We start from the raw sequence: 20,936 nt of genomic DNA, 5'->3' as shown, positions 1-20,936 counted from the left end.
CTACTTCAGCTTACATAGTGTTCCCACATCTTTATATATATAAGCCGGGAGGAGGGATAGTAAGGAAGAAAACCTCTGAAACATTTTATATTCAGAAGAATATTACTAAACATAAAGGTAAAGTTAGAGCAGGTACTCAGCATTTAGTGTCTGTGTGTTAACATGATTATTCTTACAGGAAAAGTACTTGAATAAAAATTTTTGTGTCATTTTTTTGGGACGAGTGATAGGTAAAACTATGTGACTCATAAGGAAGAGAAAAGAGTCAAATCTACCTTTCTGATCTTTTGTAGGAGACACTGCTATTGAAAGTGGACAACATTATTGGGAGGTCAAGGCCCAGAAGGACTGTAAATCCTACAGTGTGGGAGTAGCATACAAAACGTTGGGGAAATTTGACCAATTGGGAAAGACAAACACTAGTTGGTGTATCCATGTCAACAACTGGCTACAAAACACATTTGCAGCAAAGCATAATAATAAAGTCAAAGCTTTGGATGTTACTGTTCCTGAAAAAATAGGTGTATTTTGTGATTTTGATGGGGGTAAGTTTATTTTCTTATAGGTTATTTCTTCATAGTTGCTTGCATTTCAGTACCTTTCACTGGTGATCATCTATACAGGATTTCCATTAGTATTGTGGTAAGGACATTTTGATCAGGTAGGCTTTTGATCATCATCAAAATCTCAGTTCTAGAATTGACTGGAATGGTATATGTGATGTCTGCCTGGAGCCCTACAAAAGCTCTCATACTATACTAAGTCTGAAAGATTTTGCTAATTTTAGTCTTCAGCACTAACATTTCTTCCGTCCATTTTAATTCCTTCCTTACCATGTTTTATTACCTACCTCTAAAGAGTGATAGTCAGAATTTTCTAGTTGAAGTAGACCTTAGAAATTACCTAACCCAGGATGAACACCCCATTTTACATGACATTATTACACCTTGCATGCCTGTATGAAAACATCTCTTGTACTGTACTGCATAAATACACACCTACTATGTACCCACAAAAACTTAAAAAACTTCGAGAAGATACCAGAGCCATATCTTCTACTATTCTAGTAAACATGAGCTATACAGCAATTATTTACTGTGCCAAACCACATCAAACTTGAAATGAATGGAATGTTCTTAATTTTCAAGTTGTATCTTTAAAGGTATTCTTCAGAATGACTTGTAATATCTTTACAGGGGCCAAAGGGATTTCCCCTCAATATCAGAATTTCTTTACTTACAAAATTATTAACACATTGTAGTCTAATCCAAAAAAGAAAAGACATTACTCGATCTGCTACACAGTATGAAATTCTTATGACACTATCTCTGCAGGTAGTTGCCACTCCTGTGCCTGAAGAACTTTTAATGTGAAGTTTACTGTCTTAGAAAGCAGCCTGTTTCATTGTTGGACAGCTCTTGGTTAGAAGATTTTTCTTAAGTTGACTCACATTGTCTCCCTATAACTTCAGAAACTGTTTCTCTTAATTTTTCCCATCTGAATAAACACAGAATTATGTTTCCTCATTCATATTCACACGATAATCCTTATTTATGAAAAACTACAGGTACTAACATCGCTTTTCTTGCCCTGTTTTTCCAGACCATATATTCCGTTATTAGCTGCCCCTGTTAAAATTTAATTTTTCCAAGTCTTTATAATCTCCTATGGCTGTCTAGTATGTCAGTGTTTTTCTTAAAGGTTGGTTGTTAGAGTGGAACACATGACCTCTGACCAACAAAGGACAGTAATTTGGCTGTGCTATTTGTAATAGTATGACTTAGCACGCTGACCAATGTTGAGCTTGTCCAAAAGATTTAATCCATTAGATCTTTTTTCATGGCATTATGTCAAATTGTCTTTTTCTTCTTTTATTAGGCAGTTTAGGATTTTGTTTTGTTGCTGTTGTTGTTGTTAGGTTTTTTGTTTTTTTTTTTGAGACGGAGTCTTACTCTGTTGCTCAGGCTGGAGTGCAGTGGCTCAATCTCAGCTCACTGCAACCTCTGCCTCCCAGGTTCCAGCGATTCTCCTGCCTCAGCCTCCTGAGTAGCTGGGATTACAGGCACGTGCCACCATGCCTGGCTAATATTTGTATTTTTAGTAGAGATGGGGTTTCACCATGCTGGCCAGGCTGGTCTCAAACTCCTGACCTCAAGTGATCCACCTGCCTCAGCCTCCCAAATTGCAGGGATTACTGGCATGAGCCACCACGCCCAGCCACTTTAGGGTTTTTAAAAATAACTCAATGTTATATATAATGCAAATGAAGACTATTACATTTATCCTTTTTTAGTTTCATCTTATTGATTTGGCCCAAATTTCCCCTCCTCTTAAAATCATCTAAACTTGATATTTATATTTTGGAAAAATTTTTAAGCTCATTGAATTAGTTATTTCATAAGCATATTCTCTACAGTTATCTAATGTATAATAATTTTGAAGATGACATAATATTGAACTAAAGTAATTCCCTAGATGTTTTTTTTCCAAGTTGACACTTAAACTAATACCAAATTTTATTATTTTAGTAGTATCATGCCCAAATAATTCTATGAGCTATCAATTAATTTACTCAAAAAAGGAGAAAAAGTAATTTTGGCTTGATTTATTTTTGGTGATGACATGTTAGCTTTGCTGTGTTTTTTGTTTTTTAACTTATTTGCCTTGAATCAGTTAAATCATTTTCCTCAGGATAAATGGCAAATTTATTAGCACACATTTTTTTTTCTTTTTCAACTACCAAGGCAACATTTGCTTATCTTCTTTCTCCTTTCCAATACTCTGTGAGTCCACAAAGGCAGTAGTGAGATTTTAGTCTAGAGCATAACATATGGCAAGAGGAAGTTGTATTGTGGAATAGGATCAGATTCTGAGAGCCTGGAAAAATAATAATGGACTGGTCTTTAGTAGTAGGGAGGGGTGGTTCTGCATGTTTTAGAACACTATAGTCATAAGATAATCTAGTTTTAGAAATATTAGAGAGTCAGTGGTTAAAGATGGAAGAGCTTGAAAGCATAGTGAGCATAAGACTTTTCAGGAAGCAGTCTTCAAGTGGTGTAGAGCAGGACTGAGTCTCTTGTTAGCTATTAAACCCTTATTGCCTGGCTAGTGCTTTTCACATAGAAAGCCCTTAATAAGTGTTGAGTAACTGGCAACAAGCATCTGAGCAGTGGAGAATTAAGAATGGATTTGACAGTAGAATTCATAGGAGTTAGTAACTAAATACAGATCAGCTGAGGAGAGGCAGTTGAAGATGACTTTGAGGTTCCAGCCAGTGTGATCATTAGGATGACCGTGTCAACAGGATAGGGAACATAGAGTTTTGGGGGGAAATGAAATGCCAGCAGGATAACCATGTGGCATGTTTAGCAAGCATTTTGAAATTCATTGCTAGAATTCAGCAGTTAAGTAGAGCTGATGCTAAATATTTGAGACAGCATTACAGAATTGCTGTGGAAGACTGTATAGAACTATATATTTAAGCATTACTGTTCTGCTATTTACTCACATTGTGATCATATGTACTGTTCTGCTGTTTACCAACTTTGAGATCAAAGTACTGGGTACTTTACATACATTACCTCAATTAAACAACCTACATAATAGTGTGCATAAATACTAGTTTCCTTTATCTTCCTCTTTGGTGGTAGTTGATTTATTAAGGAAGCATTTTATAGAGAAAAGAGCTTGGACAAAGCAGCTACATTTAGAACAGGAAGAAAAGGAGGAGATTGCGAAGTTATCCCCATGGTTATGATACAAACCAAGGGAATGGTCATCAGAGAAGAGTTTCAAGAAGTGATAACAGTTGTAAGGAGGCCATTTGGTTGTACAGTTTAGGAGGTCAGACAGACAGCTTTTATTAGGGCATGATCCTATTGAAATATATACCGTGAGGTGATTTTAAAAATTAACAAAGCAGGTCAGGCATAGTGGCTCATGCTTGTAATCCTAGCACTTTGGGAGACTGCGGTGGAGAATTGCTTGAGCTCAGGAGTTCAAGACCAGCTTATACAAAATAACAAGACCCCGCCTCTATTAAAAAAATTAACAAAATTGAAGCAATGATAATTATACTGTGATTTCAGAAACTGGAGTATCAGTATGGCATCAGGTAGATAGAAGACAAGGTTTAACAGAGTACACCTTAAATGGTGATTAGGATTTGGGCAGAGAGGCTGGTTATGGGAAAAATAAGGAGGAAGAAATGGTCTTGGTTTACACTGGGCTAATGAAACCATTTGTTAAATACTGATCAAATAAGGAAATAGTTTGCAGTAAGTAAGTAGAATAGTGCCAGATTATAGAGGTATTATGGAGGTCTTGAAAACCAGGGGAAGAAAATTGGATTGGGCTTTTCCTTAAGCATTTGTCCTTATGATTTTCAAGTGGGAATAATTAATCCAGTCCTCAAAGTTTATAACAAAAATTAATGTCAACTTATATATTTTTTTACATGATTATGCACTAGATTATGTAACTAAATGTTACAATTTTTGTATAATAAATTAGGCTTTTTTTCCTTCTTTTTTAGGTCAACTTTCATTCTATGATGCAAATTCAAAACAGTTGCTATATTCCTTTAAGACAAAATTTACTCAGCCAGTACTACCTGGTTTCATGGTTAGTATGTTTTATATTTTTTATATACCTAACTTATATTTTACTTGGTTTGGCAACTTTAAGGAGAATATTCTATATTGTATATTTGGAGAAGGAGTATATTTTATTTTTTCTTCATATTCTTCTCCCTTTCCCCAATTCACCCTCTCCCAAATCTGTGATTGTTTTTATATATTTTTGGTATATTTTATTGAAGTTAATGTTAATACATGAAGTACACAAATCATAAATATGTAGTTTGATGATTTTTTTAAGACTGCACTCATGTATGTAACTAGCACCTAGAACATTACGAGAACCTCAGAAGCCCCCTCTAATGCCCATTTCCAGTCCCTAATGGCCCTTCTCCAGTGTTAACACTGTATTAACTTTTAATATCCTAAATTTACTTTTCTTCCTTTTCAGTTTTATATAAACAGAATCATACAGTATCTTTTTGACTGAACATTATGCTTGTGAGATTAATCCATATTCTATGTGGTTATAGTTCATTCATTCTCATAGCTGTATAGTTTTCCATTCTGTGACTGTATCAATTGATATATACATTTTAATTTAGTTGGATATGTGGGTGGTTTCCATTTGCGGGCTTATACATTTGCTATGAATGTTTTTGTTCATATCTTTTGATAAATGTATGTGTATATTTCCATTGAGTATATACCTATGATTGGAGTTGCTAGATCATATGGTGTATGTATAATCAACTGTAAAACTGCCGGTTTTCCGAAATGGTTGGTTATGCTAATTTACAACTAGCAGTATGTGAGAATTTTAGTTCCTTCAAATCCTTGTCAACACTTGGTATTTAAAAAAAATGTATGCCCTTCTAGTGGATGATATATTACATTGTGGTTTTAATTTTCATTTCCTTGATTACTAGTGCTGTTGAGTACCTTTTTATATATTTGTTGACTATTTGGGTATATTCTTTTGTGAACTGGCTATTCAGATCTTTTGCTTGTATTTCTATTAGGTTGTCTTCCTGTTTCTTATGGGTTAATTTGTAGGATCTTCTTCACTCTGGCTTTCCTTTTTCCTTATTGGTATCATTTGATAAAAGTTAATTTTGTTCAGTTTATCAATTTTTTCATTTACAGTTAGCACTTTTTGTGTTCTGTTTAAGAAATCAGTATGCACCCCCAAGGTCATGAAAATATTCTTGTCTTCTAAAAGCTTTACCTTGTACATTTAGATATAGACTGCATTTACAATGCAAGTACAATGTAGGATTGATGTGTTTGGTATGAAGTAAGGATCTAGATACGTTCTTTAATTCCCCATGGATATCCAGTTATTCCAGGACCATTTACTGACAAGATCATAGTGCACTGTCATCTTTGTACAATATTAGATTACTGTCTTTATGTGCTATGCTGAATATATGTATGCACACCACATAGCAATTACTTCCTATATAACTGCAGGTCTACTCAATTTCAGGCTGAAAGGAAACATTTATGTTTCTCCGCACAAAATGAAACATGGTTTTGAATTTATTTATTTAAGCAAATGTTACTGCTTTTTCCAACTCTTAACCTTCTGCAGTTTTTCATAGGTTAGGTTCCTGTAGGGAGTTCTGGGATCCAGTTAAAGTTACCATTACTTTGGCTAGAACTTTCCTTAAATTTGGGGGCTAACCTCTGTAAATCAAGATGGTATATTTCAAATGCAAACTTGGAATATTTTGCATGTATGTTCTTCTGTCATCACCCCTAACTGTAACTTGTCAACTATAAGGAGAAAGTTTTCAGAGTATGAGTGGGTTGAAAATACAGTGCTTTTAAATCTCATTATCCGTAATAGTTATTCCAGATACTTTAATCTCTTAAGTTTAAAACAATGCTAATAACCAGGACACCTATTTTTATATTAAAAGTAAGTTATTAGTGACTAAAGTTATTGCTCATGGAAACATAAAGATATTAGAAGGGTTGTTTCTTTATCCTTTTTTTTTTTTAAACTTTGTACAAATCTCTGCCTTATTATGCATTTTTGGCTATTTTTCCAAACTGGTCCGTCAAGGATGAATTGTTTACCATGTGGAATGCAGAAAACTTTTTTCCAAGTCTTAGGTGTGCTTTTATAAAGAGTAGATTTACTTTTAATTTGAATCTATCTCATGTATGTATGTGCTGAGTTTATTGTTTTATATTCCAAATAATACTCTAATTATATTAGTGTCATAAGATACTGCAAGAAATTATTTTAAACTTGTTAAAAAAAATTTTCCTTCATTGAAGGCTTGCTTTTATTAACTACGTTAATGCCTGTTAAATGTTTTGTGTACAAGATTAATTTTTAAGTCAGTTTTATTGAATTTATAGTATGGTGCAGTTCTGTGGGTTTTAGCAAATGCCTACAGTTGTATAATCACCACCATAATCAAGATATAGAACATTTCCATCACCCTAGAAAATTCCTTTATGTTCTTTTATAGTGGACCCTTCCACACAACCAGCCCTAGCTATCAGTAACCAGTTCGTAGGCCCTGTAGTTGTGCCTTTTCCAGAACATCATATAAATAGAATTGTTTGGTATGTAGCCTTTTGATTCCGTACCATGCTGCATTTGAAATTCATCCATGTTGTTGTGGTGTCAGTATTCTCCTCTTTTTCATTGCTGAGTAGTGTTTCATATATGTATGTGTCACAGTTTATTCATTCATTCACCGGTTGAAAGACACTTGGGTTTTTCCCAGTTTTGGGCAGTTATGAATAAAATCACTATAAACATTTACATACGGGATTCTCCCTTGTGTAAATACCTAAGAGCAGTAATACAGTTGCTGTATCACATTGAAAGTCTATGTTTAACTTCATAGGGAACTTCCAAAATGTTTTCCAAAGTGGCTGTACCATTTTTTGCCTTCCTATCAGTGATATGAGAATTGGTCATATCCTTGCCATTATTTGGTATTACCAGATTTTTGTTGTTGTTAAGCCATTTTAATAGGTGTGTAGTGGTATGTCATTGTGTTTTTATTTGTACTTTCCTAATGACAAATGATGTTTCATGTGCTTATTTGCCATTCATATAATTTATTTCAAGTATCTGTTAAAATTTTTTGCTTACTTTTAAGGACTTGTTTTCTTATTTTTTTATATTTTACTTTATTTTTAAGACAGGGTCGTGCTGTGTCACCCAGGCTAGAGTACAGTGGTGCGATCCCAGCTCACTGCAGTCACAACTGCCTGGGCTCAAGTGATCCTCCGACGTTAGCCTGGGATTACAGGTGCCCACCACCACACCCGGCTATTTAAAAAATGTTTCTTGTGCAGATGGAGTTTTGCCATGTTGCCCAGGCTGGTCTCGAAGTCCTGGGCTCAAATGATCTGCCAGCCTTGGCCCCCCAAAGTCCTGGGATTGCAGGCATGAGCCACCGCACCTGGCCTGGTTTTCCTATTTTTAAGAGTTCTTTGTACAGTTTGGATGTGAATCCTTTATCAGATATATGCTTTGCAAATATTTTCTCCTGGTTTATGGTTTGCATTTTCATTTTCTGAACATTTCAAAGAGAAGTTTTTCATTTTGACATGAAGTCCAATTTAGTAATTTTTTTCCCTATTATGGGTAATGCTTTGCCTAACTCAAGGTCACAAAGGTTTTATGTTTTCTTCTTGATTTCCCTTTGCATTTTCATGCTAGATATTTTGAGTAAATATTTTTCTAAATCATTTAAATAATTCCCAAAAAATAATATAGTAGTTTTATAATCAGAAAGTTGCTTTGTATTTTGGGAGTTATCATTACTGTGCCTGATAGTTTTGGAAATTTATAATGTTAATTATATAATTACAAATTTCACAGTTCTGTAGATTCTTTAGTACAATAATCTAGTTACTTAGTAGATACTGAACACTTAAGGATATAATTGAAGGTGATGATACTTAACTTCTGGAATTTCCCTTGCTTTAAGCTTGTGTCTGTTATTAATTCATACCTGGTAGTTGATGATAGTGTCAATGATCCATATTTTAATATTTTAATTCTTTTGACTGTGTCCCAAATCTTATTTCTCACTCTATTGAATCATAGCTGCTCTGTTCACAAGCAAAGCAGTTTTAACTTTCACAAAGTCATTCACATTTATGATAAGTAATAGAACATGGGAAGTGCATCTGGATATTGGGATTTGTATTTTTGTCAGGAGTCCTTCTTAATTATAAAAGAGTTCTTACTGTTAACACAGTAGGGAAGAAAACTGGATTTTACTGTTAATAGAGGGGTGTTAGATTTTTATAATCTCAGGCCATATCTCATTATCAAAACCAAAAGCATAACTGGGAAGTAAGTTGGTGCTTTGTATGCTTCCCTTGGTTGTGAAAGTTAGCATCAGTAATGACAGGTAATATCTTTTGCCTAGATTAAGCCAATTAAGTTTCTCAATTTCTGCAGCCCTGAGTTCCCTCTTTTGGGTGCAACTTCAGTTGGTTCTGCTACCACCAAGACCTCCTCTGGCCTCTGTGGTTCTAAAATAATTCTGATTTAGTCTTTCCATTTCCCCTCAGCTGAAATACGGTGGTTATCTGTTTGAGAATGATTGATGTTCATATGTGTGACATTTTACCTTTGAAATAGAAATGTAAAAATCACTGAAGTTCTAATCTGATTTGAAATCTGACAGGTTTTTTTTGTCTTTTCTTAGGTATGGTGTGGTGGACTTTCTTTGAGTACTGGGATGCAGGTTCCAAGTGCTGTGAGAACCCTTCAGAAAAGTGAAAATGGAATGACTGGTTCGGCTAGTAGCCTGAACAATATTGTTACTCAATAGTGTCTACTCAGAATACGTTTACCCTCCCTCTTGATTGGGTGGCCTTCTCTGTGCAGTTATTAATCACAGGAATTTGTGAGTAGTGAAAATCAGGTTTGCTGTGTTCTGCTTTGAGGCCTGGAATCTGTTATCATTAAACACCTAGTTCGAAGCATTTGCAGGAACCTACTGTACAGTATCATAGAAGCAAGCAGATACCAAGCAAAAAACTGATGATTGAAGAGTAAATGGGGGAAAAGGCAGTGTTTAATTAACATAAAAACTCATTTTTGTATTTCTTGGATTACTTTGACTCTTTTAATGTTTAACTACATATAGTAACCCTAAGGCCTGGGGAGAAAAGCTTTTAAATCTTGCCTTCTTTCTTCTGTATTTTGTCTTTTTAAAATCTCATTACTATCTATTATTTAGTTCTAACACAGAAGCTTTAAAAATACATAGTCATCTAAGGTTTTCTAAAAATTGAAATCATATGTTGGGAATGATAAAAAGGTTTTCAAATGGTTTATTTTTCCTCTTTTATAAATAAGTTTTACAAAATTATCCTCTTTTGTTTATTGACTAGGTTGTCTATAATTTTCTTTTTTCCAAAATACTGTGATAAGAAATTTCTTGACACAACAGCTTAAAATCACCCAAATTTCAGTTTTTTACCTAGTGCACTAACAATGGCAAGGGGGGTATTCTTTATATGTTGCCTTGTTTAACTACAGTTCTTTTCATTCCATCACTTTACGTGATGGGTAAGAGTTTTAAAGCCTTATATTTTTTGATTTTGTTGTCTAGTTTAATCCTACCTTTAATAGTTGTGTTTGGTAAAATTCCCACTTGAATGTGGCACTGATAATAATTATGCTGATTTTTAACATCTCTAATAGGAATGAAAGTTTATTAAAGTTACACAGAAGACTGAAAAACATATATCACTTAATTTTTATCTAAGAAGGATAGGTTATAAAGGAGGTACCCAAATACTCAAATAATGTATATATTCTTTTTCATAACATATGGAATGCTTTAAGCAATTGTTTTGGAAAAAATCTGAGTATCTTTGACTTAATTGGCACATGAGTTTTTCAAGCAGCCATTCATTCAGAGGTTTGTTTACTCTCAGTCCTTTTGCTACATTCACTTTCTTTTTAAAGAAATGTTAATTATTACAAAAATTGACATAAATGTCTTTCCCAAACTTGGGGTAAAACCCATGGTTAAGTGGAACATAACTATTCTTAAAAAGTCAATTATAATTTGTAACTCACATCCTTTGAGCTAAACTAAGTTAAAATTACAGTATTTAATAATTTCTTGGGCATTTTTAAGAGGTCTGAATTTGTATTTTTCTTAATTTTTGAAACTTTTCATTTCTCTTGTTGACTTTTTTTCATTCTCATTTAAAATATATTGTGTTATGATAACCAACCTTCTTCCAAGGAGTGACCATTACGGCCTACATTTGAGTTGCTTTCTACATAAAGACCTGTGTAATAGTGTTAATAACAGCTCATTCTCTCTAAAAATTCACTGCTGATAGGATATTTTGTTCCCTTGATAAAACAAATGTAAATGAGGAATTTTATTTGAATTGGAATATTGTTTTTCCAGAGGACGTTCATATCTGCACTATTATCTGATGACATGTTGGTAACTTTAAAGACTGCAAGGCAATTTAGAGAATGAGTAAGCCAATAGATAGTCTTTTGATTCTCCAAAGAAATATAATTTTGGTTTTTGTTCCTCAGAGAGGAACAAAATTTTGAAAGAAAGAAATTTTCAGATGTTCTGTTCACTACAGAGGGCCTATTCCAGGATCTAAATAAATGGGAATTTATAATTCCCTTCATAGACTCAAACCTGAAAGCAGAAATTTTTAGTAGTTGAGTTGCTTTAAGTGAATTTTAGCAAATATGACACAGAAAAGGTCAGATGCTGTTGTATAAAATTTTTTATTACTGTGTCTTATATAATTCTTTCTTCTTATTAATTCAGTGCCTTTTTCCTCTAAGCATACTCTTGGTCCATGCTCCATGCAGTGTCAACTGATGTTTAAGCTACAGAGCATTGCTACAGTGGTGAGGGCCCTCTGTTGCAGGGGCATGGGGAAAAGCATATATGAATCAGGGGCTGGAGGAGTGTACATGATTCTCGTGTTCATGTCGTCATTTGAAACTCTTCACATAAAATTTTCTAATATTCATTTGGAAAACCTCTCCGCTGGAGAGGTTTCATCTCTGAGAGGTTTTGTAGTAATAGTGTAAGTTCAGTAAATCCAGAGTACAAATTCTCATCACATGTATTACTTGATATTAAATTTTGCAATTATTACTTCAAAATAAGAATCTGAGGATTTCTTCTTACTGGCCTTCTTAAAGGTCTCTAAAATTAAAGAACAAAATGTGTTTTTTTGTTTAAGATGTTTTTAGTTTATTTGTTGTTAAGTTAAACTGGAGAAAGCATCATCCTCATTTTCAAACTGAAAACTAATCAAATATAGTGCCTATTTAGTCTCAAAATAAGGTAACTATTAACTTGATTATAATATATAATATTCTCATTGACATTTGAATTTTAAAATGTTGAGCTCTTGCTCAATTTAATACATTGGAAAAAGTATTAAATCCTTTGAAACATCTTTTGTTGCTTACTTAGTTTTTGTTTCCACAGGTCAAACATGATTGCTTCCTATAAAAGAAATGCATGAGAGGTTGACTATAATGGATATATCACAGGTGTAAAACAGTTGTTTTATAAAAACATGCATTTAGTATGGATTTCTCTTTTAGCAACTGAATTCCAAACCAGTTTTATTAAGCTGGATATAGAAATGAAGGAGCTGCTTTAAGCACTTTAGAAAAAGAATTTTTTTACAATTCATTTTGACTCTCATGGCTGACCATGTCACATTATGTCTTTAAATTTTGGTAAATATGTAGATACTAAGCATTAATAACTAATGCACTCAGAAATTTAATACACAGCAATTCTTTGAATGTTCCAGGTGTAGGTAAACTAATTGAAAGTATTAAGGACATGCCTGTCTATACATGGGTTTCATTGATGGCATCTGTATCATCTTGACAAATCGTGAACTGCTGCTGTATAGCTAGACTTTGCATATTTACTCTGTTCTGCAAACAGTAATTTTCCCCGATGTTATGAAAAGAGACATATTGGCTTGCTTTAATTTACTTATTTATGAAATTAAAGCATGAATAATATGTGTAATTTGAATTTTTTGTGACTGATCCTTGGCAGTATAAATGATAAAAGTAAATGTAATGGAATCTTTTAATTAGGCTAAGATACACTATTTCATAATTTACGTAGAATGATTAATTTTTATCTATATACTTTGTCCATAAAATTATAATTGTTTATGTAATTTTATTGTTTCTTATGGAAACAATTGGAAAAGTATATGGAAAATGATTATTTCAAATAATATTTATTTAAAGAGGAAAGTGTAGACGTCTTACTATAAAATATGTGATTCCAGGCTTAAGAAATTGATTATATTTTTAAAAAATTATTTTTTTAAAAATGTAATTTGTTTTTAAAAGATCAGTCTCCATTCATTGACTAATTGATACAGCAAATATTTGAGTGTTCTTATGGCAGTAAAAATGTGATTACTTTATATGTACATTAACCAAAACCAGTGAAGTTTGATGGACTGTGCGTATAGTTTTGCAGCTTTTGAGTAGTGTGACAGAGTTTGCCTCTTAAAAATGTTTTGCTAATAAGTCAGAAGTTTAAAATGTGTTGTAGTTTGCTAAAAAAAAAATCAAATTAACTGCATATTAAATGGTTCACTTTTATATAGTCACATGTAATGGGTCTGAAAAAGTTTCTTCTTTGATTTTGTAGTTACTCTAGATACATTCTTTTAGGGAAGTGTATGGTCAACATAAATTTACTCAATATACAGATAACCACAAAGTTGTTATTTTTAACCAAAATATACATTTCATAATGTTGACAGTGGAGTATTATAAGAGATCATGAATGTTTCCTTAATTATCACGGCAAGATTACCTCACGTTCAGTATAGTTTAGTTTTGTGTGTATCTTACAGTATTCATGTTCTGCAATTATTTGTGATCCTGATATGTCACATATAATAGCTTTGTTACCTGGAGTATTTGATAAACCGAAGCAGTCTAAGCATTTCGAATTAGTTGGAGTTTAAATGGATTACATTTGGTGTATGTTGTCTTCATTGAAAAGATATTGTTGGATATGCCATATCAAAGTTAGCATTGACTTATAAATAAATACCAGAATTTGCCAGAGTACACTTTTCTCTTCACATGACTCAATTATTAAATAAAAGAAGATTTGTTATTTCTGGGTCAATATAAGCTACTGACTTCTGATGCATAATCAATTAAGATATGTGAGTTTAAACTGGTATCTTTTCTTAGTGGTACCCATTCAATGTAAGCTGATCCATGGGAATGGACATGTAGAGGATTTCACAGTATGTATAGCAGAAGGCAGGTGAATGTGTTTGCTTTGGCTTGGAGCTTATTAAGTTTTGACTAGGGTTAAAATAAGTCAAATAGTAAGTGGTAAAACACATTTTTGTTAGTATTGGAACTTTTTGGAGAACATAAGGACTATGAGAATGCATAACTTTTTTTTTTTTTTAACATTTCCTTTATATCTAAGGTACCAAAGCACTGAGTCTAATTTACCTATTAAGGGAGACTCTTTAAAATCAACTTTATAACTAATTCATACTATAAGACAGATAATAGCTAAAATTTTGGAATAATTTATATTAAAAGCCACAAGTCTTAAAAATCCCTGGATGTGATATAAAAAGGATCTTGGCTTCTTTTTTGAAGTATTTAAAATTAATCACCTTAGCTCTACCATATACTAGATCTGTGACCGCTACATAAATTGTTTATCATCTTTGGGTCTCTATTGCCTTATTTATAAAATAAGTGTAAGTTGTTCAGCCTACCTCACAGGGCTGTTGTGAGGAAATACAATGAAATGGAGTATATGAACTTGCTTCAGCAACAGCAAAGTGCTATGTAAATGTAAAGTGTTCTTTTTAGCTAATAATGGATTTAAGTGTTTGGATAATTCTAGATGCATTTACTTTGATAAAGTGTGTGCTTAAAGTGGTATCACCAGTGATTTCAAACATGATTTTAAAAAAAATCAAAGAAAACCCCAATTAAAATGCTCTTTAATATTCATTTAATTTGTGCATGACTTGTGGCCTTTTTATATTTTCTCAAGCCTATTACTCTAGAGCTGTAAAAGCTCTTTTCACAGCATTGGTGTGTCAGTGTAGAATAGTGGCATAAATAAATGAATTAAGCTACATTTCCATGCAGGCATTTGCACTTTGAAGTTTGGGCTGCCCAGTGCCACATGCAAAGAGTGAATTTGGTCTAAACAGTTCTTTCCAAACAACCAAATGACTGGGCAGTTTGTTGTCACTGGATAAATGATATAAAATGTAACCACTGAACATTTGACAACTTTGTTGCATTGTCATTTTTTTAAAAAGATGAAGCATTTCAAAATCTTGTTAACCTGGATATCTCTTGGTATCTCTCCTGACATACTTGTTTTGCTTTAAATTGGATTAAATGGTTTACAGGTTACCTGAATCTACAGATTTAGTATGTCTATTATCTGGACATGGTTTTGCTATGCAGTTGTGATAATAAAAATTCTAATTCCTCAGGTTTGGCCTTTAAGTTATGGCTGAAGACCTTTAATGAACTACAAATGATGTACTCAGTGCTGCACAATAGTGTTTTAAGAAGCACATGGCCTCATTTTCCTTAGAAACAAGACAAAGCCTTTTTAAAATGTTTTTTTTTTCCACTTTAAAATAGGGTATTCAAAGTGGAGTAACTTGTATTTTGAAATGATTTTGTGTTCTGTATAGAATGTCCCAGTTAAGATTTTACAGAAGCACCTGGAATATCTCATTAAAAATTTAAAAACTCTTTTCCTGCTCTCTTTTGCTTCATTGTTTGATTTTATTAACTTTTATTTAAGTATAAATACAATATGCTGTTGGGGAAGAGAATATAAAAAAAGTCATAGTTCCTTTGCCTAAAAAGCTTAACATTTTAGAGCACTACTGTTCAACAGAATTTTATGCAATTATGAAAAGTTATTTGTGCAGTCCAATACAGTAGTGACTGGCCATAGGCAGCTACTGAGCCCTTTATATGTGGCTACATAGAGTTGCATATTGCTAGTAGCCACTGTTTTGAACAGTGTACCTACAGATGGAAAATGAAACATGCTATGTAAGTAAGTATAATGTAACTTAAGAATTTGGTTTCTTTGGATCTTGCCACATGTTGGGTTACATTTTGGTAGATGGTAAGGTAACTAAGAGTCAGAATCAGAACCTAAACCTTTTAAAAATCCTTTTTCTAACTTGAAAACAGTTTAGAAGAAAAACAATCAGTGAGACTGGAACTCCTATAACTAAGAAGTTATGTGAGAAGAATGAAAGGAGACTGGATAGTCTTGAGTCACAGGAAGAAGAATGGACTAAGATTGATCGAGAAACCACTGTAGAAGATGGAGAGTGAATGGGTGCAGCATTTCTGGAGAACAGTTTTAGCAATATTAAGATTTTTAAATGCACATACTCCTTAATTTCCTTTATAAGTATTTCTCTTACATATGTACTCACAAAAAAAGCCAATGTTAATTGCAGCATTACCATAGCTAATAGTAGCAACCTAGTTATTAATTGAAGACCTACAAATTTGGATGACCTTGGAGGTAAATTCCTTTTCCTTTTTTGATAGCAAGGTACAGAACTGGTTCAAAAGGCCTGAGTTGCCTCAGCAAAGGAATGTGATAACAATTTTTAAGGCTCCCTTTTCTAACTTGCTGCACCAGCAAACTACCATTATTAAGTAGTGATCTAGCTATTACATATTCTGCACATTCCCCTCCCCAATAAATGTTATAAATATATAGACCATTATGACAATTGGCTTAATTAGAGCCTTTTCCTTGGTATACCAGTTCAATTGTGCCTGGCTGGGAGTTCTGTGGCATAAGAGCTCAGGATATTATGTGCACTCTACTTTTCTGTCCAAGCTTTTCCTTATACACTTACACTGCATGGTATTTGTATTTATTTATTTATTTTTGCACAAGGTCAGCACAACAGCAGATGGTTGGATTGTGGTATTTCCATGTGATCCTACACAGCTGTTAAAGGATATGCTGTTAATGGAAGTGCGTTCATGATATGATTAAACAGAAAAAAGTCATCCAGCAATATATAGAGTACGATATATTATAGAGTACAATATATAGATTTGTATATATAGAGTACAATATATAGAGTACGATATGCATACACGCACCGGTGTGTGCATGCACTTATACTTGGGTAAGAGGGGACCCTGACCTGATACCCACACACTCTTGCTGTGCTTCTCTTCGTGGGATGAAAAATTGAGGAGCCAAGGGATTATGCCTACTTGAATGCATGTTTCTTTACCCACTTCTATACTACGTTATTGAAATAGTCTTTCATTGTCTGAGATAACACGTGGAGTTCTTGTCCTACCTCCAAGACGATTATGGAGCACGGACAGAGGTGAGGTTAGAGCGAAAGGGTGAAAGAAGAAAGCTCTCTGCCAGCAGAGAGGGGATCCCGAATGGTCATACCCACCATGAGCCTGGGGTCCAGGGTTTTTATGGACGAAGGGGAAGGAATGTGCTTATTCCGCGGGCTGTCTTGGAGAATGCGTGACGGCTTGGCCCGGGGCCAGTCAGGAGGTGAAATGATGATTCATAGATGCTGCTTAGCTTGGCCCAGGACCTATCAGAAGCTGAAGTGAAAGTTTGGCCGAGGACCAATTGGGCTAAGGTGGACATCGCAGCTGTACTAATAGTCCTAACAAAGGAAAGTAGAGCGCCCACCGGAACCTATCAGAGCCCACTGTGCCCGTGCCTACAAAAGGAGAAGAAACTTTTCCTGGGAACCTGCTGACTATACAAAGGACAAAGGCATTTCTATGCCAGGCCTTGTTCCCTTATCTGAGTGAGCTGGAGGTTTGTGTAAGTTTTTATCCAAATGGGCCGTAGGTTTTTCCATCTGTGCAGTCGTGGGCATGTCTCCAGGCACAACATCCTGTGCTAGTTCCCTTATTGGTGCCTGCAGCTTTTTTCCCAGGCTGCTTTTTATGTTATCCGGGATGAGGCACTGACCCATGGGCCAGGGGCTCTCCAGGACCCTTCTCTTGTTACCTACCTAAGGCAAGCTAACTAACAGGATCCCCACACTCTTGCTGTGTCTCTGTCTGTGGGATGAAAAATTGAAGAGCCAAGGGATGCCTACTTGGAATCCATGTTCCTTTACCCACAGAATTCTATACTATGTTATCAGCCAGGACCCCAGAATTCCTTGCCTCATCAGCCTGAAGCTTGCCCCCAGGATATGTGCAGCCCTTTTGTCCAAGTCCATCCTGACAAAAGACTACTACAGATGTATATACCCCGATGGCTGGCAGTTTGTGGGAAGTACAGATGAAGCTTGGATGTGCAGACTGAGTTGTCCACATGCATGCCTGATAGGCCCCTCTGGCAGGCTTAAGCTAGAAGTAAAAAGAGACCCAGGGGATCAGGGAAGGGCAGGCCAACCCTAATGTCACTTTCTAGTACACGTCTGAAGAATCTGTGAATTGCATATTTGAACCTAGATTTCTGTTCCTTGAGAAGAAATACGTGTTAAAGTAGAAGAGTATAACATTTTATTTGTTGGTTAACGCTCAGCTATTTAGACACTGAAAATGTGTCAGGGTTGGCTTTCATTTGTATTCTTGGCCCAGACCCTACCAATGTTAGGAGTGGGCCAGGATCCTTGCTTGTGTGCACAGCTGAGTGGTTTATAGAACATGAATATTTACTTGTAAGAGAGGCTGTTTTTATGCATCCTTGTACCCCCCATCTTTCAACTGTATTTGCTAACCAGGTTAAAGCATACTGACGTTTGCCATGAGCTGAGGGCTCACATCTGACCTTTCAGTATGCTTGATAAGTAACACTGCTACCCATTGAGTTGTATATTTACAATATTTACAACTATATATATATATATTTACAATATATACAACAATATTTACAATATTTACAACTCAGTTATGTTTGTTCCGAAACCTGCTTATGCAGGTGGTAGTCACTGTTGTAGTCATATAAGTATGTAAACCAATTATATAAATAAACCAATATAAATATGAAATGAGTATGAAAAGATACTTATAAGTAGGGGAACCATTAGAGATGAAGAGTTTAAAAAGTTGCCAAATTAGTTGTGGCCAAAATAATTGTGAGTGATAGGGGAAGATCTGTTTTTAAAAAATTCCAGGACTTCAAATTCATATTCCTTCACTTGTATCTTTAAGTTCCTGGTCCATTTTACAGAAACAGAAACTAGAAATGATGGATGATGCATTATTTCTATGGTGTTCTAAGAAAAACAAGTGAGATACTCTAATCAGTTGGTCCATACTTAAAATGAACTTAGTTCAAATCAGAAGATTGGCCATTGTAATCCTCTACTGAAACTGCCTTTTTAAAAAGGTTTATTCAGAACTAGATTTGTTATACACTTGAAAAATATTTACTTCTAAGAACCTGATAATTTTTCCCTTTTCCTGTTACTTTTAATTATAATTTCCAAATATACAGAAAAGTAGAAAGCCAGTGCTTTGTGCTCATCACCTAATCAATTGTGAACATTTTGCCATGTTTGTGCCATCTATTTTGTTTTAAAATGTCACCTGTAAGTATGCTATATGCATCAATGATGGTTTTTTTAAAAAGAGCCACATTCTGTTAACATTCTTAGCAAAATTAACAGTAATTCTGTACTATTATCTAATGGATCAGTCCATACTAAAATTTCAGTTGTCTCAAAAATAGCTTTTTACAGTTAACTTGTTCAAATCAGGATCCAGACAGGGTCCACACATTGTACTTCTTTATATCTCTTAAATCTTTGATTTTGTAGTAGTTCCCTCTGCTTTTAAATGCCATTGATTAAAAAACTGAGAAATTTGTCTTGTAGAATGTCTCGTTTTCTGAATTTAGCTAGTTGCTTCTCTATATCCTGTGTTAGATCGAGAGTCTGAGTAAATGCAGGTTCAATTTTTAGGCAAGAATCCTTCACAGGTGTGGCTGTGTACTTTCTGTCACATCAGGAAGTACATAATCTATGCTTTTCCCAAACTCAGTGAGATGAAGATGAGTGGGTTCAGGTGGTGCCAGTCTATTATTAAAGTTCCCCATCAACCTTTCACCTTAATTTTATCTATTGATGTTGCCCTTTCTATTATTTTATTAGGAGTTGCAAAATCGTGATTGTTTTATCATTCTCCATTTATTAGCTGGAATTCTTACAAGTATTTTGGTTACACTGAAATTCAGTTCGTACAAGAAGGGCAGGATAAATGCTTGATGTTTTCCCTTTATCAAGTTTTAGAATATTTAATCTTCAACCTGGCAACTTTCAATCACGACTGAATTTTATTTTTTAAGGAGTCATTATAAACTCAGGAATTTTTATATTTGATGTGTTTCAATCCATAGCAGGTATGTGATGCTCATTTTTTCCCATGTCCCATCACATTAGCACCTGTGTTAATGATGCCATTAAGCTTTGATAACTTCCTTCGTCTTGGTGTAACCTTCCACTTTTTTTTAATTAACCTACTGAGTACCTACCAGTTCTGAGTGCGTTGGATAAGAGGACTTCTACAGTAAGCTTGTATGTACGTAGGAAATTTCTGGAAGGAAAAACAAAAAGTTGGTAAAAGTGATAACCTCTATGAAGTGAGGAAGACTTTTTCATCCTTTTCTTTCTGTATTGATAGAATTAAAAACAAAGCTTAGAAAACACATATATGATAGGGGTATTTTCCATCTTGTAGAAATAAATTATAATTACGGTAACTGGTTTAGTGATTTATGGTTTTCAAAAATTTATAACAAGATTAATATCTGAGCCTTAACAACAATCTTTTGGATTACACCGTTAAAGAACCTAGGTGGGAGGATCGCTTGAGGCCAGGAGTTCGAGACCAGCCTTGGCAAGATGGTGAGGACGCTCCCCTCCCCTCGCCCCGCCTCGCTAGCCCCCAAAGTCTCTACAAAAAAAGAAAAGAAAAAAGTTAAAGAATCAGGTCCAAAATTGTATCCAGCCTTAAACTGGAGGGCAACAGGCCGCTGGATCTTTAATGTCATAACGGCACCTCAACTTCATGAGCAATAGTGAACGCAGCTGCTTGTTCCCACTCTATCCCCTATCTCTACTAATTGTATCCAAACCAACTTCAGGGAGTTATGCTGAATCCCTCTAGCAAAGCACACGCACTAAAAAATCACTCGTTTATCAGAAGTTCACATTTAATGGGCTTGGAAAACAGCTCAGCTGCTGCTGCCTCCAGTTCATCGTCCGCTTTCGAAAGCGTTTGAGAACTTAAACTCTCAGACTGCCTCAGTGCGCTGCTGTAGTTGTTAATTAGGCAAGAGA

At 34.5% G+C, this 20,936-nt stretch overlaps 1 protein-coding gene across 5 annotated transcripts in view; it reads left to right on the top strand.

Annotated features, from left to right (window-relative positions):
• The window catches only part of FSD1L (fibronectin type III and SPRY domain containing 1 like), a 90,748-nt gene extending 75,376 nt beyond the window's left edge, over positions 1 to 15,372 (top strand). For all 5 annotated transcript variants that reach the window (XM_001109699.5, XM_028835010.2, XM_015117147.3 and 2 more), the window contains 3 exons: positions 294 to 545; positions 4,535 to 4,623; positions 9,272 to 15,372. In XM_001109699.5, coding sequence (XP_001109699.2) covers positions 294 to 545; positions 4,535 to 4,623; positions 9,272 to 9,397 — 467 coding nt within the window. In that variant the 3' untranslated portion in view covers positions 9,398 to 15,372. The remainder of the gene's footprint in view (positions 1 to 293; positions 546 to 4,534; positions 4,624 to 9,271) is intronic.
• The last annotated feature ends 5,564 nt before the right edge of the window (positions 15,373 to 20,936 follow it).

This window comes from Macaca mulatta, chromosome 15 (assembly GCF_049350105.2).
Source record: "Macaca mulatta isolate MMU2019108-1 chromosome 15, T2T-MMU8v2.0, whole genome shotgun sequence".
Taxonomy (NCBI): Eukaryota; Metazoa; Chordata; class Mammalia; order Primates; family Cercopithecidae; genus Macaca; species Macaca mulatta.
Note: the sequence above shows the minus strand (reverse complement) of the source record. Positions and strands in the feature narration are given on the sequence as shown.